This window comes from Trichechus manatus, unplaced genomic scaffold (assembly GCF_000243295.1).
Source record: "Trichechus manatus latirostris isolate Lorelei unplaced genomic scaffold, TriManLat1.0 scaffold00186, whole genome shotgun sequence".
NCBI classification, from domain to species: domain Eukaryota; kingdom Metazoa; phylum Chordata; class Mammalia; order Sirenia; family Trichechidae; genus Trichechus; species Trichechus manatus.
In genome coordinates, this window is record NW_004444122.1 from 3,765,478 (window position 1) to 3,783,190 (window position 17,713).

Genomic DNA, 17,713 nt, shown 5'->3' on the forward strand with positions numbered 1-17,713 from the left:
TTGGCTTAGTTTTTCGGATCTTTGCTGTGGAGGGACGGTGTGGTGCTTCTGCCTAGAGCGCCATTTGGCCGGAACTCTCGACATTATCTTTTTAAGGGGTAAAAACATTACACAGTGTTAGAAAAATATAAACCAGGGTTTGTAGTGCAGGTCTGAGAGACCTCTAGACAGTACAAAGGCAGCAGGGCCTGGTTTTCAGTATTGATGATGGTTCCTTTGGAAAATCAAGGAAATATGTCTCTCATAATGACTGGCAGATAAAGACTTTGGCCCAGAGTATATCACATGGTACCTGTGCAGAGTCCCTGTCAGGTGGCCAGAGGCAGAAGGAGCTGTGCTTGGATAATGGGCAGACAGAGTGCAGAGCACAGAGATGGCACATCCCATGCAACCCCTGACTGGAAGGAGGAAGCAGGAGGGGTTGGGTTGGTGTTCTCAGAGAATATGCTATTGCATGTTCCAAAGAGCAAAACAGACCCTCAGGTTCTCCCAGGCTCTCTGGTGTCCCAACCTGGAGCTATTGCATGTTCCAAAGAGCAAAACAGACCCTCAGGTTCTCCCAGGCTCTCTGGTGTCCCAACCTGGAGCTCCTCCATCAGTCAGCTAAGTTCTTTGCCAACCAGTGACAGTGTCAGTCTTAGAATTTCTTCACTGCTTTCTGAAGGTTGACGTAAAACCCAGCCATGCTGCGGGGGAAGAAGGAGTCCACCACTGTCTGTGGGAGGTAACCACTGAGGTCGGTGTGGAAGAAGGTGACCACATGGGTCTTGTTGGGCTCCCTGTTAAAGCAAGAGCACAGCTGTGTTATGTGTGCGCAGCAAAGGCTTGGGGACAAGTGTCAGGGTGGGCAAGGGGAGCCCAGTTCAGTAGAGATGTCCATACACAATGAGCTTGTCTAATCCTTAATGAACCCCTAATTCACTGCCTGGGGATCTGCTCCGCACCTGCTTATTTTTCAGAAGGAAGCATGCCACCTGTCCTCTTGCGGATGCACTGCATGGCCCCACAGGCCCTCTGCAGGAAGCAGTCCCTACTTTCAGCCCAAGAAGGTAGTCCCTTCTCTCCCCGATTCATTCAGTAAATGTTTTTGGAGAACCCACTCTGTGCCAGGCCCTGGGAGGAACAGACACAGAAGCTGCCCTCCATCCCCATACAACATCAGTTGTCAACATGGTCTGGAGACACCTAGGGCTTCCTGAGACCCTTTCAAGGTCAAAACTATTTTCATAACAACACTAAGATGGTTTTTGCCTTTTTCAGTTGCATTCTCTCACAAGTGTACAACGAAGTTTACCAGAGGTTACCTGGTACGTGATTTCACAACAGACTAAATGTGAAAGCAGATATGAGCTTCTGGGACGTTGACATTAAAGAGATTTGCAAAATGTAAAAAAATGCTCCTCTTGGCACTATTTTTATAATTTGAAACATTTAGTTATTTTTCATAAAAATAGGTGATTTATATGAACAGGTAATGGATTGATTGTTATTTAAAATAAACGAAACATTTCTTAGTTTGGATTTTGAATCCAGTACATATTGACAGAAAAACCCCCACATAAACAGAAGCCCTTGAAGACCTCTGTGATCTGAAGAGTATCATGGAGCCTTGACACCGAAAACTTGAGAACTTCTGATTGAGAGAACTGACACCATAACCTGAGCAAGTGTGAAGGGACTTCGGCCAGGTGGCGGCAGGAGCCCACAGGGAGGTAGGGACATGGTACATGGCACGAACCCTGGAAGTCAAGGCCAGTGTTCTAGGGCCAGCTCTGCCACCAACTCGTGGTGTGACTTGCTGAGGGCAGCTGACATCCCTGGCTGCATACGTGATGATGTTATGGCAGGGGCAATGGGGGCAGTGAATCCCATCCACCAGAATCAGATTAAGTGAGGGGCACACAAAAGAGGAGCTGGGGCACAACTCGGCAGGGACACAGAGGGGTCTTCACGGTTGCCACCTTCTCAATGGTCAGGGCAACAAAGGAATGGGCTTTGTGGAGACCATCTGGCATTTTATGGTTTGTTAATTGCGGTCAAATTGATTCCAACTCATGGAGACTCTACGTGTGCAGAGTAGAACTACACCATAAGGTTTTCAAGGTGGAGACCTTTTGGAAGCAGATTGCTAGGCCTGTCTTCTGAAGCACCTCCAGGTGGGTTCAGTTACAACCTTTTAGCCAGTAATCAAGCACGTAACCGTTTGTGCCACCCAGGGACTCCTCCATTTGGCATTTTAGTTGAATGGAGCCATCAACAGCATATTAAGAGCCTTATCAGGAACCCCACACAGCATTGCATCTGTCCATCCAGTGTCTTCTGACATGCAGGTCAAGGAGTTGGAACTGAGACCGTTTAGGAAGCTGTCCACCCAAGGTTGTTTAGACAGGGCAGCTGAGGCCCAGAGAGGGACGGGGCCAGCACGTGAACAACAGTGCGGGATGGCATGTCTACCCTGGCGGTGGCTTTTTTCCTCTGCTCATGCCCTGTCTCACCATGGAGCATGAAGCCTGAAGAGCAGGGACTTCCTCAAATCTCAAAGCCTCAGCATCATTCAGAATACACCCTCTGCCTTGCTCACCAACCTCCATCCATTCCACCTTTGCTGGGACCTTCACTCTTCTCTCTGCTCCTACTTTCACTGGGCCAGCTCAAGGTCTCATCCCCTCTCACCTACACTTTCAATAGCACTGTCCCACGTAGACCTTCTGCCTCCAGTCTCATCTGGCACCAATCCATCCTGCTCACTGATACAAGATAAACCTTCTAAGCTCAGGACTCTTCTTGCTAATCACTTGCTCAGAAACCAAGAATGGTCACCCACAATCCACATAATTAGTAGTCTTTAGCACAGTATTTACGGCCCTTTTTAACCTGGCACCAACCTTCCTTCCCCTCTCTTCTCCAATGACCTACTGTTACAGGTTCACACTGTATATCCTTGCTGGTGCCTTGTCTTTTACTCTTCCCTCTGCTTTGAATGCTATCTCTCATTATACCTACCTGTTGAAATCCTGCCCTACTTTCACAATTCAGTGTAAAAAAAATCCTTCTCAATTCCTGCGGCAGATATTGGATGGGTATCCACGGTTCTTTGGACTCCTATAGAATAGTTGCCATTGAGTTGATTCCAACTCATGGTGACTCCATGTGTGTCAGAGTAGAACTGTGCCCCATAGGATTTCAATGGCTGATTTTTTGGGAAGTAGATTTCCAGAACTTTCTTCCGAGGTGCCTCTAGGTGGCCTCAAATTTCCAACCTTTCAGTTAGTAGCCAAGTGCATTAACTGTTTGCACCACCCAGGGACTCCCATAGTCTTTATATATTCCATTTATAACATATCCAACCCTCCTGTCCCTGCAGTCATTAGCATCATCTCCCTCCCTAATCACCTGCTCAGAAGTGCCTTATCAGGAACCCTACATAGCATGTTAAGGCCAAGTTTGCTGATACCCATGAGGACTAGCACCCAGAGCTTTGCTCACAGTCAGGATCCATAGACGACTACCGCATTGCTCGACTTGAGACTGTAGTCCTAACGCCTTCAAACAGGTATGTGTTGGCAAAACATAGCTCTGGGATAAATGGTTTCTGAATGCTGCTCCTGAGTGGCTTCATCAGAACCATCTGCGCAGGCGTGAGTTAAAAATACCAGTTCTTGAGGCACCACCAGCCCTACTGAATCAGTGTGTCTGGAGGGGGTGACTAGAAATCTGTATTTTTAACAGCACTTGCCCCCAAGGTCCTCCTTACCACCTCCCAGGATTCTGAGGTATTGCCATGATTGGGCACCTCTGAACTAAAATCCCCCATGCAGACATCTCTTTGGGTTAGAAGTATGGATGGGTAAATGAGAACTTTTACTCAGCGACCATGTTCCCCTTTGAGTGAGCACTGGGCTTTATGGGAGGAAAAACATATGGCTGACGATGTGTGGGAAGAGGCAAAATCAACACATCACAAAGTGACCACAGTAAATAATGACTATTGCATGTACACCATTATGAGACATTAACAGAATGAGAAAAAGGGGCTCAGAGAACTGTTGCAAGTTGCCCAGTCTCCTCATAGAGAAGGCTGGGATAAAGATACCCACTCCCAGTTTGTTATAAGGATTCATTACGACAGCAAGTGTAAAGCACTTAGCATACTTCCTGGGCAAAGAACCAACAACCAAACCCCTTGCCATCAAGCTGATTCTGACTCACAATGACCCCATGTGTTACAGAATAGAACTGCTACATAGGGTTTTCTTGGCTGTAATCTTTACAGAAGCAGGTCACCAGAAATGCTTCCACTATAATAGACTCCTCCACCTTGAAAACAACTCGGAATCCAACACCTCTCCTTTGCAGCTGCCACTCTGAGCTGTCACCACCACCATCTCTCACCTAGACTACCACAGTGCCTAATTAGTTCCTTTGCTCTTGCTCATGGTCTCCTACATTCTAGATTCATCACAGCAGCCAATGTCGTCCAGTTAAAGCTGAAGTCAGAGCAGGTCCCACTTGCTCAAAACTCTCCAATGGCTTCCCATTTTATTGACAGGAAAATGACCAAGGCTTCACAATGGCCTCAAGATGCTATAGGATCTGGCCCTCCTACCTCTCTGAACGTAACTCCTACCCTCTCCCCTTGCTCACTTTTCCGGCCACAACAGCCTCTGAGCTGGTCCCTAAATGCCTCACGCCTGCTTCCACCTCAGAGACTTTGGACATGCTCAGCCCTCTGCTAGGAACACTCCCCGCAGATAAGCCATGGCTCCTTTATTAGCACTTTTCTCAAATGCCATCTACCAGTGAGGCCCACTCTCACTTTTCCCTGGCATCTGCATCTGGCTTTAGGTTTCTCCAAAGCACTTACCAACCTCTGAAAATTACACGTGTATACATCTGCTATGACCTGAGTGTTTGTTTTTTGTCTGTCCCCACTGCCCCCACTAAAATCTCAACTCCAACAGGAGTTTATCTGTTCTGAGAGGTCAATAAATGGATCAAGAGCAGAGATTCTGGAGACAAATACCTGGGTTTAAATTCTGGCTCTATTACCTCCTGGCTATGTGATTGTGGACATTTTTACTTAACCTCTCTGTGCCCCAGTTTCCTTATCTAAAAGATGGGAATACTAACAGCACATTAGGGTTGTTGTAAGAATAAGAATGAATACATTTATGCAAAGTGCTTAGAGCAGGGCCTGACACACAGCACTGCTGTGGAAGTGTTTGCTGCTGCCGTTGTTCCACAGTGCCTGGAACAAACCTGTTCTGGTAGAATGATAAGAGAATAATCATCACTGTGGGTTTCAGACTTACGAGAAGAGCTCTGCATGCGGCAGACTTCAACATAAAGCTTTCCTAGGAACATAAAGTGCTTTTCATCAGGCTGATGAGAGGTGGAAGACCAAGGCTCAGGTCAAAACCTGTGTGCTAGCTGGGTTTCATGGAACCATCCTGACCCCGGTCACTCCATTTGCAAAATCCGTGCAATCATCTTTGCTACCTGACATGAGATGTGCTGGTCTCTTCACCTTGTGTGTTCCCATGGCAACCAGCCCCTAAGAAGAAAGGGCTCTGCCTCTTATCCTGAAAATCACTCTCCATGAGACCTGGCGACGTGGGTGGGTCCCAACACCTGGCTCGGCCAGGCAAGAGGAGAAGAGAGAGGCAGAGGTCAGCAGCTTCAGCCCAAGTCATTGGATCTAGGACAGCTCTCTGTGTGTTTGTTTTTAAAGCAAAAATAAAGGTTTTATTTGGCATATATTCAAAAAGGCAAAAGCAGGAAATGGACAGCATGCTGCCAGAGCCATATCTGCTCGAATCCAAGGAATATTACAGAACAGGCAAAAGCGGGCAAGCAGACAAATATGCTGCTACAGCCATGTCTGTCAGAGTCCAAGGAACGTGACAGAATCATCAGTATGTACTAACATTACAAATGGGCAAAACCATTGAAAGCTTCACCTTTTCACAGATGGGCTAAAAACTGCTAAATCACTGTGACTCTACATTTTTTAATTGTCTTTCTTAACAGTCATTGGTACAGGTTGCAGTAATGACAGTCAGCAGGGTCTTCACTGGTCCAACAAACCTTACTATTCACTGAATGTTAATAAAAAAGATAAGAGTGAAAAGTATGTGGGTCTTTTGTGCTGTTTATGATTTGTTTATGTGAAAGGCTCCCTAAAAGATGTTTTCCCAGATTGTCCTAGCTATTGTCTTTATACCTCAGGGCCCAGTTGATGTGTCCTTGTGGGTCTTTGTGGGGCCTTATGAGTCCAGCTCCAGCTGGGTCACATTCTTTATACTCAAGGACAAAGAATAATGGCTCCAATATTATCCCCTAAATCATTCCCTCCTTTTGATCAGAGATTAGAGATAACACATCGATGATCAAAACCTGGACTTAGTTGGGGTCCTAAATGGCAGCCATGGCAGGCTCTTTAAACTTATGGTGTAGGTTTTCCACCGCATACCATCTGGTTCTTTACTGAGACAGCTCTGTATCTGGGGAGTCAAAATTGAGTGCAGGAGTATGTTTGCATGTGTGTGTTGGAGCCCATTATGGTATTATCAAACTCACACAATTTTACTATGTTTAAAAACCATCTTTTAAGAGATGTTTAAAAAGCCAGATTAGCTAAGAGTATTACCCAGAGGTTCTGGGTCTGAGTGTTTAGTAAAACATTACAGCACCAAGGCCCATCTCTTCGGATTGTGTGCTGAGAGCAAAGACTCTTCCCCATCCTGGTGGACATACAGGGACTGCAAGGTTACAATGGGACACACCTTAGGTGCAATTTCTTTTATTGTCAACTTGGCTGGCTTCCAGGAGCCACCAGTGACCTGAATTGCACATAAAAGCTCCTGGTAAAAACCTGGCCACAACTGTGAGAAAATGGGAACAGAATAGTTCCCAAGCTCAGTTCTGCCGCCAGCTCAAAGTGTGGTCTCAGAGTCGTCCTTCAGTGCCTGGGCACCTCATCCCATTCTTTGTCTGGGGTGACAATCACCAGCTGGAATGTGGGGTGGCAACTACTATCCTCTTAGCTGCTCCAGGCTGGTAGATCATGCTCAAAGAGCACCCAAGAGAATACTTGGGACCCAGGTGCTGCTCTGCCGACCTCCCAGCCTTTGACCCTGGAAAGAGAGCACTTAACCTCATCTGCTCAGTACAACCATGACACTTGTCCAACCTGACCCAGGGAGCTGGAGGCAGGATTCTCCAAATTAAGAATAACAGGAATGATTCCTCTCCATGATTCTTTCCCACTTGCTAGGTACTGTCACGTATTAGGAGCCCTGGTGGTGCAGTGGTTAAGCATTCTGCTGCTAACTGAAAGGTCGGTGGCTTGAATTACGAGCCGCTCCATGGGAGAAAGATGTGGCAGTCTGCTTCTGTAAAGATTTACAGCCTTGGAAACCCTATGGGGCAGTTCTACTCTGTCCTACAGGGTTGCTATGAGTCGGAACTGACTCAGTGGCAACAAGCTTTTTATATGTCACGTATTATGTCACTGATGTGTACATGATAGTGTTTTGTAACATCGAAGCCTAAAGAGCTGTGAGGCATTTTTTTTTATTGCGAATCCTAATCAATGTGCCCATTTTAATGGAATGGCCACAGTTAAACAAGGAGAATGTAATTCAATTCAGAAGATTATTCTTACCCTGGAAGAGGTTCACAGAAGCAACCACAAGGGTGGTTAAATCCTCTCACGTAACCCGGCTTCGGAGGACATAACGGATGTTCAACATTGGTAGCTGGAAGATAGAGCAGATGGTCAGTGAACTAGAACTGCAGACAGTCAGGCAGCTGTCACTGACCTGTCTTCGTTGGGCACTGTCATGGTTTGAATTATGTCCCCCCAAAAATGTGTGTATCAATTTGGCTAGGCCATGATTCCCAGAATTGTGTCGTTGGCCTCCATTTTGTGATTGTAATTTTATGTTAAAGAGGATTAGGGTGGGATTGTAACACCACCTTTACCCAGGTCACATTCCTGATCCAATGTAAAGGGAGTTTCCCTGGGGTGTGGCCTGCACCACCTTTTATCTCTCAAGAGATAAAAAGGAAAGGGAAACAAGCAGAGAGTTGGAGATCTCATACCACCAAGAAAGCAGTGCCAGGAGCAGAGTGTGTCCTTTGGACCCGGGGTCCCTGTGTGGAGACGCTCCTAGTCCAGGGGAACACTGAAGAGAAGAAGGCCGACAGAGAGAGAAAGCCTTCCCCTGGAGCTGATGCCCTGAATTTGGACTTTTAGCCTACTTTACTGTAAGGAAATAAACTTCTCTTTGTTAAAACCATCCACTTGTGGTACTTCTGTTAAAGCAGCACTAGACAACTAGGACAGGCACCCAGAGTGCATGCAGACCCAATGACCCGGGGCTAGGGAAGTCAGCAAGAGGACTATTACTTGGCCCTGAGTTCCCGCCTACTCTCCCCAATGCCCCTTACACCCAAACACACACACACATTCATGCTCACACATACATGCACACAGACACACACTCATACACACTCACATGCACACAAACTCACTCATACACATTCACGCACACACATGCACATAAATTCATACACGCTCTCACATGCTCATACACTCACTCATACACATTCAGACACACGCATGTACACAAACTCATAGACACACACACTGACATACACACACTCATATACATATGCTCACATACATGCACAAACTCACTCATACACATTCACACACACACATGCACACAAATTCTTACACTCGTTCATACACATTCACACACATGCGTGAACAAACTCATACAGTACTCACATGCTCACACACACGCACACGCTCATATGCATTCACTCACATACATGCACACATCATACACACTCATCCAACATATACTCGTGCACAGACTCAAACTTACGCATTCATATGCACTCACGTGCACACACTCTCATGTTTATTCAAATACACATGCACACAAAGGTATACACACATTCACACAAACTCTTCCATAAAACTCACACCCACTCGCTCATTCGCATTCATGCACACACTCACACATATCTTCACACAGCTGGCTTCCCCAAGCCTGCCAGAATATTAGAGAAAAGAACACTTCAGAATGTAAGGCTTGCAGGTGGAAGGAGGAAGATGCACCCCTCAAACCGCAGCCCACAGAAGCGTCTACCTCCATGTGGAGATTCAGAGAAAATGGCAGGGGCAGGAGCTTTCAGGAGGAAGTGTTATAAAAGGCGCAGTGGCAGGAGCATTGCTCTTCTCTGGAAAGAAGACAAGAAACCAGCATCACAGCCCTCTCAGACTGGCACTCCCATGGGTTCACAGAATCACTGCACGCTGAGATTTTGTGAAGCCAAACTCGAACCTGCAGGTGCAAACTATGAGCCTCAGCAGGAATAAAAAAGGCACTGATAAATCTGAGACTTAAAAATGAAGTTATTGGCATGGTGACTCTTCCACTTCAGACCCGCATGACCCAGAATCCCCCCAAAGTCCACAAAGCAAGCAGCACAGAAGAAAGACCCAAGGAGTGAGTTCTCTGGTGACTTCCATCTGGTCCACTGAACTGAGAGGGTGCAGAGGAGAAAGACCCCCGCATCCCACAAAAGCCCAGGCAGCACCTGAGCCATCGCTCACCATTGGTACTGATGGTCCCATCCTCGTATTTTCTGATGAGCACCAAGTCCACAAAATCTCTGGGAGAAATGAGCTTCATGGCAGCTGAGGGGGTAGAGGTTCTGCTTACGCACAGTGTCTGCCAAAGCAAAGGGGAGTCCAGCTGCATCTGGTGGCCAGATATCTTCTCACCATCCCTACTCCACCCCTGGGCTCATCAACCCATTCCCTTACCCAGGGTCTGGAAAGCAGGGACAGCAATGACAGAACATTGGCACAATGACCTGGAGGGTCAAGAATGAGGCCCTCCTAAAAGAGCTAACTTTCACTGAAATATACCCCGTGTCTAAAACCTAAGACTGACATTGGTTGCACATGGCCATCTTGTCACTCTTTAAGTTAGTTATGTCCCAAGAGGGATCATAAGAGTTGCCATTTATTGAGTACTTAGCAAGAGCCTGGTGGGATCAAAGCTCTCTTTTATCCCTCATTGACCAATACTGACAAAAACTCTGAGAAAATAAGTATTATTAACCCATTTGACAGGTGAGGAAACTGAGACTTGGAAAGGTTAAAGAACTTACCTACAAAGTTCATGGTGGAAATGGAATCTGAAGAGGGTCAGGATTAGGGTGAGGCAAGAAAGGCACTAGGGCTCAACATTTAAGGAGGCATGCCTTTTTAAGGCCAACCCTGCACTTGCACAACCTTGAGAGTAAGTGCCTCCTTAACAGTTGTGCCCTAGGTGGCACTCTGCTTTCACCCTAGCGGTGGCTCTATGAGGGAGCACCTCTCAAGCCTCACTCAATTTCAGAATATCCCATCTGTCCACTCTCCAATTTCCTAAACTAAGGCCACCCCGATCCACTTTGTCCCACTATCCCCTCCTCCAGCAAGACCCCAGCTGTCTCAAGGTCACAATGAAGAAGCACAGGTTACATTTGAAGAAGTCTAGGGGTGAGAAGGGATTGGAAAATGTCTCTTCCTCATCTCCGTTTGGTATTAAGACTTCGGGCGCCATGTGGTGTTGAGAAACCTTTTGGTAGAGACATCTTTGACCTCAGAGTATTAGTTCTCAAGGTGGGCATGTGATTCCTGGGGGTACATGAGCACTTTTCAATAGGGGGTTTGGGACTCGGTTTCCAGATGAGCCAACCTCCATGTGTCCTTCTTCCTGAAATGACCTGTCTGAGAGGGAGTTGCACGTTCATGCAGGTCTCCCTGCCCACTTGTCCCTCTCCCACTGGAAAAATCACGCATGGCTCCCACCCATCTGAAATCATCCTATCACGCATTGTCCCCAGGGTGCCAGAGGGACAATTAGGAATATTAGTTTCAATATTTAATCAAGGCACTACACACTGGTGTCAGAATTTCATGTCTTCCCCTTCCTTAAGCACGGTCTTATTAAAGGCGTAAGCTTGGTATTAGAAACAAAGTAATGTGCTTTTTCTGAATTCTGATATTTTGTAGAGGTGGTAGCAGAAGTGATTTTTTTTTTTTTAATAACCATACTCCTTCACCCTTGATAACTGCTAAAAAATACATCATTCCTGAAGGAGAGTATCTGAAGACCAAGATGAAGAGGACATTGGTGAGAAATACTGAAGGTGGCAGCACATGTTATAAATGCAATGAACTCATGGCATGGTTGTGGCTTTCCCTCCCTCCCTCCCATCTATCATTCATCCATCCATCCCTGTATCCAAACTATCCATCCATCCACCTACTCATTCATCCATCCATCCATCCCACCCACTCATCCATCCGTCCATCCATCTCTGTATCCTATCTATCCATCCACTCACCCATTCACCTATCTACCATGTCTTAGAATTCAAAATATTTGAGATTTGTTAAAAACATGCTGAGAAATACCAATCTGCCAGAAACAGCCATTTCTCTGCATTTTTGTTATTTTAGGAATGATAAAAAGCTATCATTTGTCAGTGCTTCTCTGTGTTTTTGTAAACCTGAGCTTACCATAGCTCATACTTCCCCTTCTTTGTGCTGTTCATGTCTATTGAAGGCTGTATCTTTCCAGCAGTAAGCTATCTCTTCATGGACACAGGAACTAATTAGAAAAAAGAGCTCCCATTCATCTCATTGAGAGATGCAAAATATTTTACTTTTTATGTTTAACAGTTCTTCATCAAAATTTGTAATATAACCATATTATTTAAATAAATTACAATCATAACTCAATCCAGATTTTTTTTAACACTCAGTCTTATAATCAGAGGAAATGACTTTTAAATATATATAACATCAATTTACCACATATTTATGATGTACAGAAGTGTGACAAGATGATCAATAAAAGCATTTCATGAATAAATAGATGATTATATTTGGATAAAATTCAGTGGACTAAGTGGAATGGAAATTTGAGTTCAAGGAAAAATATTATATAAAATATCCAACTATTTTAGAAGTGTTTGCTCATGTATTTTTTAAATGACTAATGGTAAATGAAAATTTATGTTATTTAGATACATTTACAAGAATGTCATTGCTTTATCTTAAATTGTTATATTTATTGTATGTCAAAAATTACATGCTTTGCAACTTATGAAAACGTTAGATGTCAACTAAATGTTACCTGTCAACTAGATATGTGGGGGATAATATATAATTTCTCAAAAAATATGTTGGAGGTATGCAAGCAAAAAGTTAGAAGATCCTTGCACTAACAGAGGACAGGGAGCTGGCTGACTTGTGCTGACTCGGGCCCAGCCTTCAGGGAAGTGGGTGATAGGGATTGAGGGTCCAGTAGAGCCTGGCTCAGCAGCCCCGGGTGGGGAAGTATGCCAGTTCCCCTTGGGGATGAACCAGGGTGCCTACAGGAGGGAGGGGGACTCCACCAGCATCCTTCCCAAACTTCAAGAAGGCAAGAACAATCTGCACCGAAGTAGAACTGAGCATGGGTGAGCACCTGGCTTTCTGTGGTTCTGGCAAACTGGGGAAAGAACGGTGTTTACAAAGCAGCCACAAGGACAGCACATCATTTGTGGGGCCTCTGAGGGATCAGGTCAGCGGGACTGAGGACTGGAGCTGGATGAAGGCTGGGGGTTACAAAGAGGCTCTGCAGCTGCTCTGGAAGGTGGGGTGAGTGATGGCTACAAGCCTGGGGACCTGGAGTCACGGGCCAGCTCTCAACTCCCACTCTGCCTCTTATAACCTGTGTGAACTCGGGCTGGCTCTTTACCTCTTCGAAACCGATTCCCTCCCCCAGGGTTTCAGTTTAAGTGCTTGAGCATGTAACACAGTATAAAAAGACTCAGTAAGTAATGGTGCTTATCATTTTAATCATTGCTACGGCAGCTCTGGTATCATCCTACAATTTTCTAGGCCCTTCATTCTTCCTCACCATCCACCAGTCATCGTACAAAGACAAAGAGGTCCAAGCATACTTGCATGTTTGCCCTTCACCTTCAGGAAGAAAATTCTATATGTGGTCATTCTGTAATTTCATTTGTATTCTCTTTTAAGGACTTTGATCCTTGGTTCCTAAACTTCAGTTATTTGTGGATCATTATTTGCATAGTATCTTCACAATTTCTTGTCAAATCTGGTATCATCTATCCTTAGTTACTTAATATTTTTCTCTAAATGTGCTTACTTTGAAAACTTTTAGGTAAATGCATTTTAAAAGGAAACTGTTTGACTACTAGAAGTGGAAAAAAAGTAACACCATAATAAAAGGCAACTGCAAAAAAAAAAAATACACATATACACACACAGAGACAGAGGGGATAGATTCTAATTCTAATTCTGTGCTGCCGAGTCAACTCCAACTCATGGCAACCCCACGTGTGTCAGAGTAGAACTGTGCTCCATAGGGTTTTCAATGGCTGATTTTTCAAAAGCTGACCACCCAGCCTTTCTTTGGAGGTACCTGTGGGTTAACTCAAACCTCCAAGCTTTTGGTTAGCAGCTGAGTATGTTAACCGTTTGAAACACCCAGGGACTATGGAGCACAGTTCTATTCTGTCACACATGGGGTTGCCATGAGTCAGAATCGAGTTGACAGCAGTGGGTTTGTTTTGTTTTTTTGAATGGCCACGTGGAGCTAGTGGTTCCGCATTTGATAGTGCAGTTACAGAACACTTCTTTCTATCATTACAGAAAGTTCTAATGGACAGTGCTGGTCTAGATGACACACATTTTACAAATGAGGAAACTGTAATCCAGAAGCCACCACTTGGCATGGTTCCACAGCTGGAAGAGAATCCACACTCCTTGGCCAGGGCTCTCTTAATTCATTACTGTGGTGTGATGGATTGATTTCATGTGACCTTTCTTGCCATGGTCTTGTAACTCCCACCCAAGTGACTGGGGGGGACTACAAATAGGGTAATTGTGGCTGGTCAGTTTTGCCATTCTGCTGGGCTTGAAATGAGCCATCCCAGAGATGGGAAAGAGAGGATTCCACCACCATCAGGGAAGAACAGACAAGAGCAAAGCACATCCTTTAGACCCGGGATTCCTGTGCTGAGAAGCTCCTGGAACCAGGAGACAGAGAGAGAAAGAGCTGTAACACTGAAGACGGCAAGAACATGTAGCAGAGAAACGGTGGCAGGAAAGACTGGCAGGAGATGATGCAGTGGGCTTCCCAGCCCATGGAGCGAGAAAGCAGAGTGCTTTTGGGCTGAGGCTTACTGGCAGAGTGGCGTGCCTCTGGGCACTTACCGGTAGAGCTAAAAGATCTTTGTAACGCTTGCTCCATCAGGGCAGAGTCCGAAGGCCAGGGAGAGGCATGCTTACAAGCATGCTGGGAAGAGGCTGTCTTAATGAAAGAACTGTATCCTGAGTGTTCCTCAACCTGAACTGTAACCTGTCACTTCCTTAATAAACCCCATAATAGTGAGGACGGTCTGTGAGCTCTGTGTGGCAATTGCAATGAATTATTGAACACAGCAGAGAAGTAGGCAGTGCCATGGGAGGGATGGTTGGTGTCAGAATTGGTAAAAATGGCAAAGGGAGGAGGCATGTCTGACCTTCACCTCACAGGACTCAGCCTTGGGCTGTTGATCTTGATTCTTCTTCCCCCTTGTGAACTTAAAGGAGGTTAGACGCCACTGCCAGGCCATTTTTACAATTACCATGTCCCCATCAAGGAACAACCTTTCAGACTAGTGCTGATGGGGCTAGTGAGGTTCCAGACACCTAGAGCTGAGGAACCTAGTGCTGAGGTTCCAGACACCGGCTTCTGTGACCTCAGAGCCCACAGGGAGACTGTGCATCTTTATCAGCTGCTGCAATGTTCTCTCAGCTCTGTTTAGGGTTTCTATGACTCTCTGGAACACACTACTTCCTACTCATACCTGGGCTACAGTGTTGCAAGCAGAGGGCTGCCTGTGCTTACTGGGCATCAGGGGTCTACAGGATAGCCCCCTTTGTCAAAAGGTGTCACAGAACCCCTCCACGGGAGACAGAGTCAGGTTACTGCAGCAGGACCCTGACGCTGTCATTGCGATAGCAGACTTGGAAATGACTTACATCAGTGATGTTTTCAATGACTTCAAAACTGCTCACATTCTCATCCCATTTCTCTCGCAGGCCCCCAGTGACCGGCTTCACGCAGTCCCACACCTTCTCTGGGGTCCCACACACAATTCCTTCTCCTCGGTACCTGGAGCACAAAAAGGAATCTGACCCCAAGGCATCAGTCAAACTTGTTTATTTAAGATTCTATCCAATGACTAGAGAGTCTTTGGGCGGTGCAAATGGTTAACATGCTCACTGCTAAACAAAAGGTTGGAGGTTCAAGTTCCCCCAAAGAAGACTTGGAAGAAAACCAAAAACCAAAGCCACTGCTGTCAAGTCCATTGCAACTCATAGCAACCCTACAGGACAGAGTAGAACTGCGCCATAGGGTTTTCAAGGCTGTAAATCTTTACGGAAGCAGACCGCCACATCTTTCTCCTATGGAGCTGCTAGTGGGTTCAAATCACTGACCTTTTGGTTAGCAACCAAGTACTTTAACCACTGTACCCCCAGGGCTCCTCCAGACAAAAGGCCTGGTGATCTACTTCCGAAAAATCACCCACTGAAAATCTAATGGAACACAGTCCTACTCTGACACATATGGGGTCGCCATGTTGACTCCATGGCAACCGGCTTGGTTTTATGAGGACTACAGGGTGAACCATGCCACGTCTGCCATCTATCTTTAGGGCAGCCTTGTAGAGAAATGGCTGAAATTTACTAGCTCACCTCCCTGTAGGCCTGCAGAAATGGACAGTAAGCTTTCACAAGAACATGGATTGCTGAAAATGATTTAGTTAGAAACAGAAGGTAATGGTGTCCTGGAAAATAACCCTGGTGAACTGGCCCCAGGGTGCTAGTCTTGACTGGAATCTTTCAGGAAGCAGACAGGTGGAAGAGGTATCAGGAAGGGCACGGCAGTGCTGACGAACTTAACACAAGGTGTGCACTTACAGGTTCCCTGGAAACTCCACAGATGGCCTCCAGGAAACGGAAACTCCGTTCTGTGAAAAGGCACAGAATTGTAGAGTTTTAGAATCGCAGGCTGAGCCACCACCAGGCTCAATTCCTGTTTTACAGAAGAGGAATCCAAAGCCTGGCGAGACGCAATTTTCCAAGGTCACCCAGCCGAGACTAATCCTGTACTAACTGCCTCGGATGGAGAAAGGGCTCTTCATCGGCTGACTCTAAGAGCTCTGGGTGGTTTTCAAACCACCTTAATAGCCAACGTGCATTTTGTTTCCCTGAGCAATTTAGGGCTATTTGTTAAAAATCAGAACTTGTCAAGTAAGCAAAACTATTCCCACGCCACCCTCTGGGAACAACAAAGAGAGGGGCTTGTGCAAACAGAGTAAAGGCTTGGAAGCCTGGTGTTTTGGGTACCAAATCTAACTATTATTTACCAGCCAAGCGACGTTGGAGGAGTCATTCAACCAAAGGGGCAAATACTTACCTCCTGATGGGGTCATTGTGAGCATAGTAGAGAAAGTATTTATTAAGGAAGCAACCCCGAGTGGATTCCCCTCCTCAATCCAGCTCCGGGAAATAGGGGTGCAGAGAAAAAAGCGAGGAGAGGAGACTGGAGGCATCCTGGACCCAGGAATCAGGGAGCAAAGGCCACCGAGACCCCTTCCCGCCCAGCTCTTCACTCACGCCTTCCCGGCAAATCTTCCAGCCTGACTTGTCTCGCCGGTACAGCAGCAACTTCTCGGCCACCGCCTCGCTTATCTGCGCGGCCAGAGCCGGGTCCATAGCGTCGGGAGCTGCGCGTGGCCGCGGAGCCGCAGGTGGAGGGCGGTGGTGGCCGCGGCAGAACCTGGATATGGAAGGCCTGAACGCCCGGACCTTGGGCGGAGCCTGGAGCCCCGCCCCCGCCCCCCGTTTCCGGATTGGTCCCCACCCTCAGGTGGACCCCGCCTGGCTCTGGGATTGGCAGAGTCCGAGGCCCGCAGGGCCGGATTCTGCAGTCTCCGTCACAGCCTGGGCTGGTCCTGGGCAGGTCCTGGGCACACCCGGCAGTCTTGCGGGATCCGCTCCCTGCCTGTCCGGTACTGGGAGGGGCCCTGGAGCCCGGAGACTCTGCGAGTGCCAGTGGTAGAGAGTCATGAGGGCCAGGACAGGTCATGAGCAACATCATAGGCTTGTTTAAGGAACGTGGACTTTTGCCTTGCGTGCACCCATAAAAAACCCATTGCCATCGAGTCGATTCCCACTCATAGCGACAGAGTTACCAAGGAGCGGCTGGTTGATTTGAACTGCCAACCTTCTGATTAGCAGCTGAATGTTTAACCATTGCACCACCATGGCTCCCCTGCGTGCACAAAGGCTTTCAACCAGGCAGGAAGATGGTGAAATTTGCACTGATATGGCCTCGTTAACATAATAAAGAAAACCTTCTTCCCAAATGAATTACAGAAGTATAGGGATAAAGGAATTACAACACATATTTTTTAGGGACACAATTAAATCCAAAATAATAATATATATATATATATATAAAGTGAAAAACATGCAAATTGTAGGGAATGGCATGTGGATAAGAGAACAGGTGCTTGAGTCATATCGGTTAGGTTCAAATCCCAGCATCACCACTTACTAGCTGTGACCTTGACG

The 17,713-nt window shown here is 46.4% G+C and overlaps 1 protein-coding gene across 1 annotated transcript; it reads right to left on the reverse strand.

Annotated features, from left to right (window-relative positions):
• Positions 1-494: 494 nt before the first annotated feature.
• STARD5 (StAR related lipid transfer domain containing 5) lies at positions 495-16,914 on the reverse strand. The gene is made up of 6 exons (XM_004387505.3): positions 16,754-16,914; positions 16,055-16,104; positions 15,113-15,245; positions 9,632-9,749; positions 7,667-7,760; positions 495-779 (listed from the first exon to the last, which is right to left on the reverse strand). The coding sequence occupies exons 1-6, from the start codon at positions 16,850-16,852 to the stop codon at positions 638-640; spliced, it is 636 nt and encodes a 211-aa protein (XP_004387562.1). The 5' UTR covers positions 16,853-16,914; the 3' UTR covers positions 495-637.
• Positions 16,915-17,713: the final 799 nt, after the last annotated feature.